Source organism: Puntigrus tetrazona, chromosome 1, assembly GCF_018831695.1.
Source record: "Puntigrus tetrazona isolate hp1 chromosome 1, ASM1883169v1, whole genome shotgun sequence".
In the NCBI taxonomy this organism is placed as follows: Eukaryota; Metazoa; Chordata; class Actinopteri; order Cypriniformes; family Cyprinidae; genus Puntigrus; species Puntigrus tetrazona.
The window spans coordinates 11,783,212-11,798,175 of NC_056699.1; the positions used below are offsets into that span (position 1 = coordinate 11,783,212).

Below are 14,964 nucleotides of genomic sequence, written 5' to 3' on the forward strand. Positions count from 1 at the left end.
TTGTAAAAGTTATTTTGCCAAACAAATAATTTTAAAAACATTTTAACAAATTATTTTATAATTTTTAATTTTAAATAATTTCAAAGGTTTGCTCTTCATGACATTTTACAGTTAATAAAAGGAAATATTTTAAGACACATGTTGACTTATGAGGGTCTTCCGAGGTCCTCTCTATGATATCACATAAGTGTTTATCATTGTTACTGAATGTATAAATGTCTTTAAGGGTACTAGCCAACAGAAAATGCAAATGCAGTAAAAAGTTCAGTCTGGGATCAAGAATGGTGACCTTTCTGAACAGTGTGTTTTTTTTTTTTTTTTTTTTCAAAACGAGAACAATCCCAATTTGCCAATACCAATTGTCAAACTGGGCGGTCTAGACCTCCCCCAAGGATTGCGACATATAAATCCCAGGTGAAAAGACAATACACTTTTTTATTTAATCAGGATAATAATAAAACATTTGAAGTGCATAACTTACATATAAACACATATCAGTTTTTACTATTTACAATGATTCTGACAAACTCGAACCGGTCGGGCGATGAGTTTTCAGCATGTTTGGTTGCAGTTGATGCCCCCATGGCTTATTCGCTTAACATTCATAAAACAACACACTTCCTTTGCAGAAGTGACTAGCGTGGCTTGATTACTGTATACAGGCAAACAAACAGTCCTCGGCGAGTCTGATATGAAACTCCTCTCCCATTTCCCATCCATCACTGTGATCTTTGGTTTTCTTAAGGCTTGACAAGACGTCATAGTTGCGGACTTGAGTAGTTGTGAAACCTGAAGAAAACAGAAACAGTTTCAATCAGCCATCATTTAAGCCTATGTAATAGATATTCATTGTTCTTGAGGTGGTCTTTGTGCAGCTTTTCGTTGAGACGTTGTTGCTATATATGTGTTTGTGTGCATCTGTTTGTGTGTTTTGTTAACTCCAGACTAGCTCTGGCTCATTGTGTGGGGGTCATAGAGTAAAGGTTAAAGGTGACAACCTCTCCAGAGTGTCTGAAAACAGTAGGCGGCTCCGGTAGGCTGTCACAGTGAATGAGTGTCCCCAAAGATACATTGTCGCATCACGCGCATGCTTTTCCACTCTTGAGTATTTTGAGATTTGAGAATGAGAATTTTTAAGCAAGAACCAACTATGACTCTCTATATTTGCTCTTCAAGTCAAAAAAAGGCCTTTTAGCAGCACAATCTCTATTCACCTCTATCGCACGTCATGGACCCCTTTGTGTGGTAATTATGCATTTTTGAATAGTATTTTCTTTTTAGACTATTTTATTTTAGTGTATTTTGTTACATTACATACATTACAGCTTCTCACCTGTCCCTGATTAGGCTATTACTAAGAGCTTAAGAAATGCAATCTAAACTGTAAAACACAATAGAATAGGAAAATACATTAATTAATAATCATGCATTCTATTCTGGTTCCATTTTGTTATATCGATCTGTTATCTTTTCTATTTCTATTGGTAAACCATATCATAACTGTAGTGCACCCTTCACTGAATTGGCCACCAGGTGTTTTAGAGGACTATAGCATTGCTAGGCGTCCCACCCAAGTTTTACAGTGTGTGTGGCAGATAGTTAAAATGGGTTGTATTCACGGGGGGTAGGGCTTTTCTCGTCCGTCTGTGTGTCTCTGCTCGGGCTATGTGGGTTTCCACTCTTTGTGTGTGTGTGTGTGTGTGTGTGTGGGTGGGTGTGGAGTGTTTGTGTTTACTCCCGGCCCGAGAGAAAGTCACACGGCTATAAAGATCCAATAATTTCCCAGCTCATTTAGTACAGGGTATTTACCCAAAGTCTCTCTGTTTGTTTCCGCTGTGGCTTAAGGCCGCAGAAGATCCGGCAGCCGGCTTGTTAATTAATCTGGCCGTCCCTTCTCCAGAGATTACAATGTAGTGGTGCCCAGCTAACAGCGAACGCTCTCAGAACATTCTAACACAGTTCTCTCAAAATTCTCTCAAAGTTAACAAACATTCCTCCAGTACCGTAATTAGAATGTTCATTCAGAGTCACCTGAAATTATAGTTGGAGATTTACTTATTCCAGTTCCAGAAGACCATTCAAAAGAAACAATCGCAAAAAGATTAAATGGAACATTCTCTTAATGTTGTAACTAATTTTCGCATAGCCGTTTTTTAAACATTTCAAAAGGGGATGTTTTGAATGGAAATCATTATTGGGACGTTTCTTTTGTTATGTAAATGTTTTCCTTAATTCGTTAAATAAATGTATTCTTAAATTAAGTGCATGCACTTGTTAGGCAAGATCTGGTGTGTGTTGTCAAGGAGTTGCAAAAGAAATTTGAGGTATTTCGCGATTATTTGCCTGCAAATACTTGCGTGGAATGTCAGAATTTGGATTTCTTAATGATGTTCCTCTTTGATAGCTCTTTTCCAATATTTGCTCATTCCTTAGAGTAATAAAAGGGAATAAATAGCCAGTGAAGTGAAGTCTTACCTCAAGGGAATGGCACTCTGGAGTGAAGAGGCAGACAGCGTTTTTTTGGACAGTTGTGTCTGCGGTATTTCCGCCTCAGGTTGAGGAAATCTGGAAAAAGGGAGGAAAAAATTGTTGTTAGGCTTATAGACTATTATTATTTATGCCAAAAGTCCACATTTAAATAAGAATTTTTATGCTTTATATAATGCATTGTTTTACAGTAGCTTCACAACAAGAAAATAACAATATTAATGTTGCAAAGTTCTTTAGGCATGAAACCATTTCAGGTGAAGAGCAGCTCTAATTGTCCTAATAATTCAATAACGGTCTTTACGATATTTATTGTCATTTTATATTTTAGGGGGTCAGGAAGATATGCACCCCTTGCCTCCTAAAGCCCTCCCCTCACTGGGGTGTTACCTGAAATAAAATCAAAATCAATGGTCTCCCTAGTTGGTAACAAACAATCTGGAGGGCAATATAACAATCAGAGGTTCTTGTGATAACGCTCATGTCACTTCCCTCCATAAGCAGCTATTAGATCCTCTCCCAGAGGCGCAAGGACAATGGCACGGTGCGCACGGGAGGAGAAGCGGGTGCTTTTATATCTGCCTTTGACTAAAGCTATGCGAACTCCATGTACCTCCCTCTCTTTCTCTCTTTCACCGCAGTAACCCTATGCTAATGCATTATACCATTGTGCTCAACATCATGACTAACAATGAACGCCGGTGCTTGATCGCCCACGGGCACCAGATTAATTGCGCATAGCCGCCACAGCAGCGGGGGATGAGAGCGTATACACGTAGGCTAAATTACATTTAGTTACTGTAAGCGAATATATCTGTGTTTGGTATAGGGATAAACGCTGGAAAAAAAAACGTAAATTGTGTAAAATGGCTTATTCTCGTGCGTGATTTTGTTTTCATTTTTAGTTGTGCGATAGCCTAAATGATTAAAAAAAAATGTTGATATGTTGTTATATTTAGTATAAAAGTGCAAAAACATTTATTCCCAAGTCAAGGGTCAAGTGAAGTCTTTGTGAAACCCGAGCTCGTGTCTGGAGTATGTTAAGATGCTGAGCTTTTCAGAAGCGTCAAGCGCCACTTAAAATCCACTCAAAGCACTGACCCTAAATCAGCCATGACTGAGCACAGACCACTAACCAGGACAGACCTAAATATGCCAAGTAGATCCTTATTTACTAATGAGGGGACGTTTATCCAAAGTGACTCACAGCAGAACAGTCGGATAGTTGTCTACAGTCTACAGTAGACGATATGGTAAAAAAATAAATATATCTCATAATAAAATATATATAAATATATATATAATATATATAAATATATATATATATATATATATATATATATATATATATATATATATATATATATATATATATATATATATATATATATATATATATTTGCGTTTAGTCTCAAATATAAAATACTACTAATATATATATCTTCGTAAACTAACAAGGCTACTTCTAACTACTCCCTGTGGATAACCATTCTGTTACGATAGGGCTGTTTGTTTTACAAACCTTTAGTACACAAAACATTTCGAGACGATAACTTACAGTTTAGTAAGTAAATCAGATGTTGATTCAGTTAGCACTCACTGAGAGTTCATCTGATTCAAACCAGTAAAAGAACCTGTTCATAAGAGTCATTTGCTGGCGAATCAGTGGCACTGAGTTTTTGTTTTTGCTTTTGCTTGCTGTCTGGAACTTAACTTCTTTCTTTTGGCTTATTTTACACGTTTTTTTAATAACATAACTTGAGTCTGCAAGCTCACAACTAAGTAAAATGTTAGTTATCTCGCTGTGGCTCTGTAGATCAAGCGGTCAGGTACTTCACACTCCAGCGCATCAGGCATCGCTTCAAAAGAATCAGTGGAACTCACTACAAATGTGATTCTTTGGAAATGTAAGCGTCTAAGTAAAGTTGACTTGATATTTTATGATAAATAAGTTAGATGTGCAGTTTAAGTAGGCTAGTCAACAAAAGCACTTCGAAGGAAATAAAAAGAGTTTTTTTTCCGCACAATTGATTTATTTTTTGAATCACATTTTTTCTTTTTTTGCCCTCATATTTAACTAGCCTAGCCGAATTTGCATGTCGTGTGCCCCCGAAGCAGGTTCTTGAGGTTAAGTACCTTGTCTCTCGGCGCTGGTGATGAACAGGACTGTGAGCAGCAGCAGAAGGAGATAGAGAGGATGGAAGAATCTCATGGTGATGCTGTGAGAGTCAGACCCGAGTGTCCTCAGGAGTCTCCGGTATCTGTGAGAGCACGCAGGTAACCTTCAAATCCTGTTATGTCTCCGTCGGTCTCGTTAATTTTTCTCTGAACTCGTATGAGTTGCCGCTATAGTGAATGCGCAGCTCAAGTCGGTTCTCAGGCTTCCAACTTTTCCAGAGTTTCAGATGGCGATATTCACTCTCTCTCTCTCTCTTCTCTCTCCCCAGAGGGATGGATAGATAGACAGATGACCTGATGAGTGTGAATGTCCAGTCGAGACAATGTAGCTTCACCCCCTCTTTATACAGACAAGAGAAAGGGGGAGGAGAGGGTACAACAGAAGGAGGGGTATGGAAAACCAAAAACTGGGTGGGGACATGGGACATCTCTCTCTCTCTTTCACACACACACACACACACACACACACACACACACACTTTGCATTGCACATATTGACCCCACATGTATTAGGTAAAAAAGCACAGAAAGATTTTTTTTGGAGATCATACTTATGATCTCATAATTTGAGCACACTACATATGTGTATATTTTGTTGTGTACAGTGTTTTCGAATGATTTACAATGCTGTCCAAAATCAGAGAATAGTCAAAATACTTCTGTTTTAATTTATTTTCCCTTTAAATGCTATTGCTAATCTTTTTATTGAATCTTAATGTCTTATATTTTGTCAAAACAATATCAGATCTTGAGAACTTTTGTTTAAACAATCTTACATTTGATTAGAGTATATTAGATGATAGATAGATAGATAGATAGATAGATAGATAGATAGATAGATAGATAGATAGATAGATAGACTACTCAGAAAAACAGAAAAAGTTTTTATTAATTTGCCTTTCAACCAAATTTATCTTTAATGAATTAATGAATAAATGTTTAATTAGTCTAGTAGTTATTTTTAGTATTTTTTTTCTTTTTTAGAGTATAACATTTTAAATATTGTCTAACATTTACATTTTTAATTATTTAAGCTATAGTTTGTTTACAGTTTCCAAAATATTAATTATTAGAATAAATAAAATTGTTTACATCACATGTTAACAAAAACACATCAACAAGTGTGCAGCAGAATATACTCCGACTTTTGGACCCCACTGTGTGTGTATTTGTGTTTTTATCTGCGTGGATAAATATAGACTATAGAGAATATGTATGTCGTTGAGTGTGTCTGTTTTAGGTTAGAGATTAGCACCGGTCAAAGAGGTGTGTGAATTATTGGCCGGCCTTGCAGTCAAGTGTGTGTGTAGGTTGGCAATTGTGGTTTATGGGGACACACATTTGCTTAATGATATGGGTCTGACAGAGGTATTACAATATAACGGTGGTTTATGAGGACACTGTCAATGTCCTCAAAATACAAAACATTTTAAAAACATAGTAAATGGTGGGTTTTTTTTTAAAAAAATCTGCATAAATGTGTAGGGCAATAACTGGTATAAAAACCATTACCGCAATGGAGAGTCCCCATAAACCACAAATGCCAACAAGTGTGTGTGTGCGTGCGTTAGTGTGTGTCTGTGTGTGTGTGAACGAGCTGTGAAGTGCTGATATAGTGTAGCTGGATCTATGAGCTCTTTCTTTACTAATGAGCTACTATTGTACTTCACTACCTTGAACAAAACCTCACAACAGGAGAGCCAGCTTGACACACACTTTACACACTGGCCAAAGTCTGTTAGAGCTAATGTCCACCTTTTTCATCAAAAGTATGGATTTACATTCTTTAATACTCAACTTCACTTTTAGAGGCATGAAATAGCTAGTACATCACCCTGGAAGAAATCACGGAAGGGAGCGAAGAGGCATATCGTAATGGCAGAGCATTAGAATTCTAATTAATCACACAACAAATAAATATAGTTTACGTTAGGGTTGAGGTAGGATTTAATCTGAGCCAGTGTTAATTCAGGAACACCCCCATGTATCATTTGCACATAAACATCGCACTGAATGATGTCTACCCAGGCTCCCTTAAAATCAGTGCCGGAGACAAAGTTGCAATGAGTGTTTATCCCAAAACAGACTAAATAATGCAAGAGTTACTTTCTGATGGACAGAAAGTGGGAGTTTTAGCTCAGAATGGCTTTTCTTTGTGTGCATTCTATTGTTCAGTGATGTGATACTAAACTGGACAGATACCCCAGTGTGTTATGGGTCCAAAATGGTAATGTTATTAGATTTAGAGATACCCCATGTGTCCCCGTGTGCATGTGTGTTATAATGAGCTGGAGTTGTGAACGGCTTCGCTGTGCAAGACAATGCTTAAAAACTAGTATATTATGCAAATAACGTAACAGCCCCATCAAGCAAACGAATGACACAAATATCAGATCATTTGTAGGCGTATTTATGTGAATAAAGCAGGGTTATTTTCATTAACTAAAACAAAAAAAATAAAACTTTAAAACATGTTTTGTTAATTGAAATAATGCTGAGTAAAATATTAATATAAGATGAAAAGCATAGTAAAATTTTAATAGTTGCCTTAGCAACTAACTAGAATTAAGTTAGCACTAAAATGACTGAAATTATTTGAAGCACTAAAATGACTGAAATTAAAAAATAATGTAAATAAAAAACTAAAACTGCAAATAATAAAAAGAAATGCAAATAAATTAATTAAACCTAAATAATATATTTAATTAGTACAAATTACTATCTATCTATCTATCTATCTATCTATCTATCTATCTATCTATCTATCTATCTATCTATCTATCTATCTATCTATCTATCTATCTATCGATCTATCTATCTTAAGGAAAATTACTAAAAATTATCTTTACCATAAAAACTAAACATATATAAAACACAGCAAATAATAGCAAAATTGCTTACAAATTATATAATATAATAGAGAGAGAGAGAGAGAGAGAGAATGGAATAAAAATTAAATATGTTTTATTGAAATATTTAGATAAAATGTAAAATATTAATATAAACAATAGTTTATGTATAATACTAAAACCACACTGTAATGAAGTGGCTTAATGAAGTGCGTAGGGTAAGGTTTAGGGAATGAGAATGAGTTTGAGTGTGCCTTAGTTGACCTCTTGGAGTGTAAGTGTGTGTTTGTGTCCATAATGAAGTGCATATGTGTGCGCGCCCAGTGTGTGAGCCATATGTGTGTCCACTCATTGACCTTTCCCATGCGTGTGTCCATTTATCTCAATTCTTCTTTGATATACTGGCCTGTCAGAGAGTTTTAGTGCGTGTTTTAGGTTTCTCTGATATAGTGCAGCTGTCATAGATGCTGCCTATCCTTATTAAACATCCATTTGTGCCAACTGTGTCTGTGACTACACATCCTCTGAGCTTTTTTCATGTCAATTAGGATTAGAACCCAGCATGTAGCTAATGGACGAGATAGATGGACCAACAGCCTGACGCTTCATTCTTAAGTCCAGCTTTTCACCCCCATGCCAGGGTGTGTGTGTGTGTGTGTTGACATGTACATATGCATATACACTTTTATTGCTTTATAGCGTTTGCAAAAATGCTCCTCATTGGCATCCTACATTCTGTGTGTATGTCTTTTAATTCTCCCTAGTCATTCACGTTGTGCCCCGCGCTTTATTCCCTCGGTTTGAATATGGTAATGAGGTTGTATTCTTATTCGGAGCCACCTGGTATCCATAGAGACTGATACCTAGAGTGTATGCGTCGCATGCATGAAAACACTGATGTTGGGGTCAGTTTGCTCATTGACTCGTAATGAAATCACAGACGAAGCACGGTCTGGGTGGGTGTATGTCTGTGTCTGTGTGTTGTAACGTTTGCTTTATTAGGGATTAGATGTCATTACTTGGATTAACCTGCCTGCTCAAATAATCCCTGTGCTAAGAGACACGAGTTACTGACTCCACCCGCTGTACCGGCACTCGCGATTTTGAGAAAGAAATGTAAATGCCTTAAGGTGCAATTTTGAAAATAGTTTGTACTGCAGAATGGAATTAAACAAAGCCAAAGCAACAAGAGGCCTGTACAAAGGCATGCTGCGTGTACATTTGTGGAGCACAGGAAGGATTCTTACGTAGAGCTTGTGCTGCTTGATCTTTACACACTCGACCCAAGTCTTCTCACACACACACACACACACACACAGATAGAGAGGCAGACACCCAAACTGACCTTAAAACCTCCTCATCCCAGCAGTCAGAGGTCGAGTCCATCTTTTAGGAGTAAGAGCACATGATGTGTCAATCAGCAGATAGGCAGCCTCCCACAAAAATACATTTTATTTCATTTATTTTAAAAGAAAAAATATATTCTAACTGCCAGGGTATACGTTTTTTATAACAAACTGAAAATTAGTCTGGATGGGCAGCGAGGAACCTACAAATCTGATTAAAATAATCAAATATTTTACTTTGTCACTTTTGTTTTGTTTGTGTGTGTGTGTGCGTGTGTGTGTGTGTAATAAAAGGCAGAGAGTTGCCATACTTGTTTCCTGAAAGGGGAAAGTTGCTAAAACGTTGGAATACTACAACAATCAATGAAACATTTGCTTATATTTTTAACTTGCGAATATGTCTAGTTCTATTTAAAAATGTATTATATTAGTACGTCACACAGTATGTTTAAGAAATAGTCCAGATTCTTTACCTGAGTATGTTTTCTCTTGCCATGTGTTTTTATGCCCAGTGCTGAGTTCAAAGTGAGAGTGTGACTGTTGCTGCCAAGTGCGTTTGTATATGATTGGTTCAGTGTAACAGGAAGTGTTATCAGCGTGTAGCTTTGTTGACTGTTGCAATAGCAGATAAGAATGGCATTCCCCATAACCTTTCTTCCTCCAAAACTAGATTACTACCTTCCCTTTACAACACACACACTGAGACAATACCCCCTTTCCAGTTTACAACTCCAAGTAGTTACTGCCAGGAAGCGCATACCCAAACTACTCCCCCAACACGCTCCCTTCCTCCAACTTATTCAGCCATGTAGATTCCTCTATACATATACAGCTATACTGCGTATATACAGACAATTCAGTGTGGCTGATTAAAAAATAGACCAAAGAACATCAGCAAAAATTCTTCTTTTAGTTGTACTTCACTGGTTTTGTCGTAAAAAAAATTGGTCGCTGGATCTCATGAGCATATCTTTATTTTTCTGCATGAAGGAATATCACTGTAAGGAAAAGCAAGAAGGGAATGAATTTTTAAGGAGTTGAGAATTAGGGAGCATTATAGACGATTTGGTGTTTTTTATAATCACCATTAGAGGGCGCCCTATATTCGCTTACCGTATTTACAGCAGAAATGACAAAGGAAGTCTCTCTTTTATGTATAATGTCAGTTTTATCAGTGAAGAAGATGAAATGGAGATGAAAGACAACACATAAATATGTGAACCATTTAAGCACAAATTATATATTGTAAACTTTATTGCTTCTCTGTATTGCTCAGCTGCATGACATTTAGGGCACGTGGTCTTAAACAGGACACTGTGTAACTTCACTTTCCATACATAATTAGAAACAAAGAAAAAGCTTTTCCAGATGAGTGTATCTTAATCTCAGGCAAACTTTTCAAGATTAAGTGCACATAGTATAAAGGAACGTGCAGTCATTTTCAAGATCCTTCAATGATCATAATACAAAGGTAGCAGTTAGTTAACAGATCTTTTTGTGCAAAATGACTTAAAGAAGACAAATTACATGCTAGTTGTCCTACAACACAATGGTGTGAACTGCTATGCTTCAGGACACAGCAACATATGATTTCTAGATCCTAACTATTATCTGTATATAAATATAATAATAATTATTATTATATTATGTGTATAAATACAAACACATGCATGTATATATTTAAGAAAAAAAATGTTTATATATTAAATATATTTGAAGAGTTGCAGTTTGCAAAAACAGATCACTTTTATTGTGAATTTCAATTAAACTGCATTGGGTTATTTTGATTAGGTAAAAAAACCCAATAATTATTACACAATAAAAACATAATAACATAATAAAACCCCCCAAAATCTTTGTGTTTACATATACAGTAAATGTATATGCAGCTTTATTAAATTAATACATACGTTTATAGAAGAAAAAAATATTAACATTATTAAGATAAAGCCACCATTTTCTATTCTTGTTCAAATGTATTCATATATATTTATGTAAACTGGACGATATTCATATTTATGTAAAAAAATAAATAAAATACATTCTAAAAATGCATTATGTAAATATTGCAACATTATGATATAAATAAATTGTATTTGTAGGTAAAAAATATTTTCACTGTAAACATTCAGCAATTTCATTGCCAAAGGCCACCCCCACCCGGAGACTTTAGAAGCAGTTTGCCCACCCAAGCATAAACTGGCATGCATCCAAGCCAATCAGAGACAGCTGGCCTTGAGGGTCAACTAAAAGATGAGCTTAACAGCAAGTCCATTTTCAGCGTGAGAGATGTTCACGCACTCGATAGCTGCATTTGGTGAGCCAGGCCTTTTAATTCCAGCACCAACAGAACGACTCTGTATTTATATGAAATGTAATTGTTTGCGTGTTCACGGTAGCTCTTGACTGGTTTTGGTGAAAACTCGCTGTTTCTTCTTCGAGTTACTCTTTTGTTGCATTATCTTCTGCTCCGTCTGAACGTAGTTATCTGCGGGTCACACGCATACGGACAGTTTTGTTTTAGTCATTACTCCAGTGTTTGGGTGGGTGGATAAAAAGTGTATTTACCTTGATGATCTGTATTGTGTGTGTAAACAGCAGCCAGGCCGAATAAGCACATAATAGTGAAAGCAATGATGATGAAGACCAGCTCAAAACCTGAAAACAACAGATCCATAACAAACACACAGAATTCCACCTCTACACACACACACACACACACACACACCCACAGAGTGAGAGAGAAAGGTAAAAGCATGATATAAAACATGATCACACAGCAGCATGAAACAGTTACAGAAGATTTTGTGTAGTTACAGAGTAAGTGTAAAAAAGCGCCTCAGATGCAAAGAGCCCTGAAGCTATTCATGTAATGTAAAATCAATTATGTACTGGATCAATAAATCACATTCAGTTGGAGAGCCTTAAAGATACTGCTAAAACTTCTGCTAATTAATTCAAATCTACTGCCAGCTCCTATCACAAATCAACCACAACAGTGATCAGGAACAAAGCAAATATTCACCTCAGATAGGGGAAATATGAAATGAATGCTGGTATGTTACCAGGGCAGGTAACATGTAATCATATAAATGTATACATTTTTGTATTAATGCCCATGGTTGTTAATGTTGCAGTTGTTAATTTAAATTATTTGGCCCTGTCCTGGTGAAATGAAATATAATGGTATATGATGATCGCTATTTTTGGATATGAAACATCCGCAAACTTAAATTATAGTGCTATTTAGGGGTTAAAAACTTGAAAAACATACCTGAAATAAAATGTGTTAATTAGCCAAAAAAAAAAAAAAAAAAAAAAAAAAATATATATATATATATATATATATATATATAAAAAATAAATATATATATATATATATATATTTTATAGGGCCTTAAAGTTGTGTGTAGCCAGAGAGAGACAAATGGATATACATACCTTGTTTTGTTTTCTTTCAGCAGGTTTCAACCCATCGATAGTTGCTCATCCAGTTTATACCATACACAGTGTGTGAAACATGCTTGTATGTTAGACTTTTAGGTTTTACAAGCTTCTCACACAGAGCAATCATAGTCTACTTCTTCCTACTTCCTTACTGCCGGCTATAAACCACGTCAACGTTCAAACCCACTTTTCAGACTTAAGGTTTCCTAGAGACATACACTTGCCGTCTTTATTGTTTACCTGACTTTGCAGCTGGATCCAGTCCAGGTGAGGAGGTTTCAAGTGCAATAAAGGCAGCAGCATGCAGGTCAGGTCATGACCGATCCTGGTCCATGTCACATGAAATCATTCATGAGTATGGAGAGTCCCGCAGACGGACTCAGATGATGAGTGGCTCCTCAAGTCTTCCTTTGATACCTTCTTCGTCTTTTTATGAAAAAAATAAAGAGGACAAACCACAAAGCAAGACTGCCACGTCACTTTTGAAACTAGTTGAGCCTGTTTTGTTAGACTATGGCAATTGTTGGCTATATTCAAATATTTGCAGTACTTGTGGGTATTTGAAAAATGACGATAATGTCCTGTCAGCGTTTTTATTACTTCTGAGTTTAAGGTTTGGTTAACTATTTCTGATATCTAGAATGTATTTAGAGAATACAAAAATGATTTTGTATGGTTTTGTATGGATTAAATATTTTAAAAGTGTGATTGACTACCAATTGATTAGACAGGGATACAAAAATGGGTACAGATGAGCACTGTACTGATACAGTACAAATATTAGTTATAACTAATAATAAATAATAACTAAAATAATGTTCTTAATAGTTAAATATTTTGATTCTGTACATGCTTTTAGTGTAGTTTGGCGACAGTCACTTTTATTTTGTAATTAAATGACGTAATTCTGTTGCTAGTTACTCCCCAGCACTGGTGAAACTTGGTAAAAAAATAACCTATGTGACTCTTGCATCTTATTTCAAGTCCCTTTTAGTCATAATGATAACGTTTTAGGACTAACAGAGCCACATTTAAACATTGTTAGTTATTTGATTATAATTATTTACTTACAGTCTTATTTTACATGATGAACCATTTATTAACTGATCTTTGCCATTTCTTTAAAGTGGATGATTTTATGTCAGTATCCACTTATGTTCTATTTTTCACGAAAAGCTATTTTACAGCTTGGTTGGAGTATAGTGAGCAAGCTGGCTGTCTGACTGTCCTGTGTTGAAATAGTCAACATATTTGGATTGGACCATGTTTGAACCCCCGGGCCCAAGTCAAAACAGAATGACTCAAAGTTAATTTTGAATGAACTAACAGAAACGTAACAATGTTGTTTTTGCATGTTGTTCATACCTGTAGCGTGCACACATCTCTCTTGTATTAGGCCATACAGAGTAAAAAGACTGAACACTACCAGGGATAAGAGAATAGTGTACCACTCCATCTCAGTGAAGGGAGAGGCCATCTGCGTTGGCTGAACGAACAAACACAAACTCAGTGCAAAATCAGAGCCTCACTGATACTTTAGAACCACTGCAGCAGAAATACTATAGCAGCACTGGCATATTATCAAAACAACACCACTGACACACCATCACACGAGCTGATCAGACTGCATGGATCTAAATTAGCAACACTGCCACAACATAACACTCCAGCACAACACAGGGCCAGGGACGGAAAAACACACATATTTAGTTAAAAAAAACAATTACTCACATGTACTATCGCACATACGGGTATCCACTTTAAAGTCTTTGGTGCTGTACATTATTTTTAATTTGGTTGTGCGTGTGCACCTGCTTGTATACAGGTGATATTGTAATATGATGAGGGGGTAACCGCAATGATTGGCTCGTGTTGCATGGTGAGGTTAACGATGGTTCTACCCTGGATACCAAATACAAATGCAAGCAGAGGTTAAAATCATAATCATTTGAATCTCCAGCCCCTTTTTGAAACAGCATACTAGAAATGTCCTGTTGTGCATATACCCCATATGTTGGAAGTCCATGCAGATTGTCTCAGATGTCCAATTATTTCTCTCCTGTACTAGACATAAATGTAAATTTGGTCAATAAAGACCGAATCTTAGGAAACATTCAAATTTTGACTTGATTTTTGACTTTCATGAGCTGTATCATCAAAATAAAAAATAAAAAAGTTTTACATCTGTGAATCTAGAATATATGAAAGTTTCAAAAAGTTACAAAAAATAAAGAACTTCTTCAGGATATTCTGTTTTTCAGACTTATGAATTATGCTCTATATTAATTAGATGTCTCAATAAAACATTGATTTTAAATTAAATTTTACATTTAAATTTCCAGATGTATGCATAAAGTACCTAGTACATAGTTCATTCTGTTATGTTCAATTAAAGCAAATAACAGCTCTAATGCAAGCAAAATTGCCTGAAGATATTTCTTAAATCATGACTAAATTCATATTGCGCAACTGTATTGCTTCAAGCAAACTCTTATGCATAGCACAATAACATTAGGGTTTCCTGCTGTGATTAAGGTATGATTTCTGTCATTTTGAACCGGTCTTAAATTCTTAATTTTTTGAATCACTTAACTTTTAGATGTTATATTAGTTTTAATCAAAAACATTATTAATAAAAACCTTCGACCAGATATGAA

General features: G+C 35.9%; 1 protein-coding gene and 1 long non-coding RNA gene across 3 annotated transcripts; both read right to left on the reverse strand.

Annotated features, from left to right (window-relative positions):
- Window positions 1-423: 423 nt before the first annotated feature.
- Window positions 424-5,455, reverse strand: apela (apelin receptor early endogenous ligand). Its single transcript, XM_043225008.1, has 3 exons — window positions 4,624-5,455; window positions 2,476-2,565; window positions 424-789 (listed from the first exon to the last, which is right to left on the reverse strand). The coding sequence occupies exons 1-2, from the start codon at window positions 4,697-4,699 to the stop codon at window positions 2,477-2,479; spliced, it is 165 nt and encodes a 54-aa protein (XP_043080943.1). The 5' UTR covers window positions 4,700-5,455; the 3' UTR covers window positions 424-789; window position 2,476.
- Window positions 5,456-10,702: 5,247 nt separating this feature from the next.
- LOC122328967 lies at window positions 10,703-12,773 on the reverse strand. 2 transcript variants are annotated; one of them, XR_006247878.1, is made up of 3 exons: window positions 12,548-12,773; window positions 11,429-11,560; window positions 10,703-11,348 (listed from the first exon to the last, which is right to left on the reverse strand). It is a non-coding gene; the product is annotated as an uncharacterized LOC122328967 (long non-coding RNA). The 2 variants fall into 2 exon arrangements; XR_006247872.1 differs by lacking the exon at window positions 12,548-12,773 and adding an exon at window positions 12,302-12,531.
- Window positions 12,774-14,964: the final 2,191 nt, after the last annotated feature.

Coding starts and splice junctions, on each gene's coding strand:
- apela (XM_043225008.1), bottom strand. CDS start 4,699: ATGAGATTCTTCCATCCTCTCTATCTCCTTCTGCTGCTGCTCACAGTC. Junction 2,566..4,623: donor CACCAGCGCCGAGAGACAAG/GTACTTAACCTC, acceptor CCCTTTTTCCAG/ATTTCCTCAACCTGAGGCGG.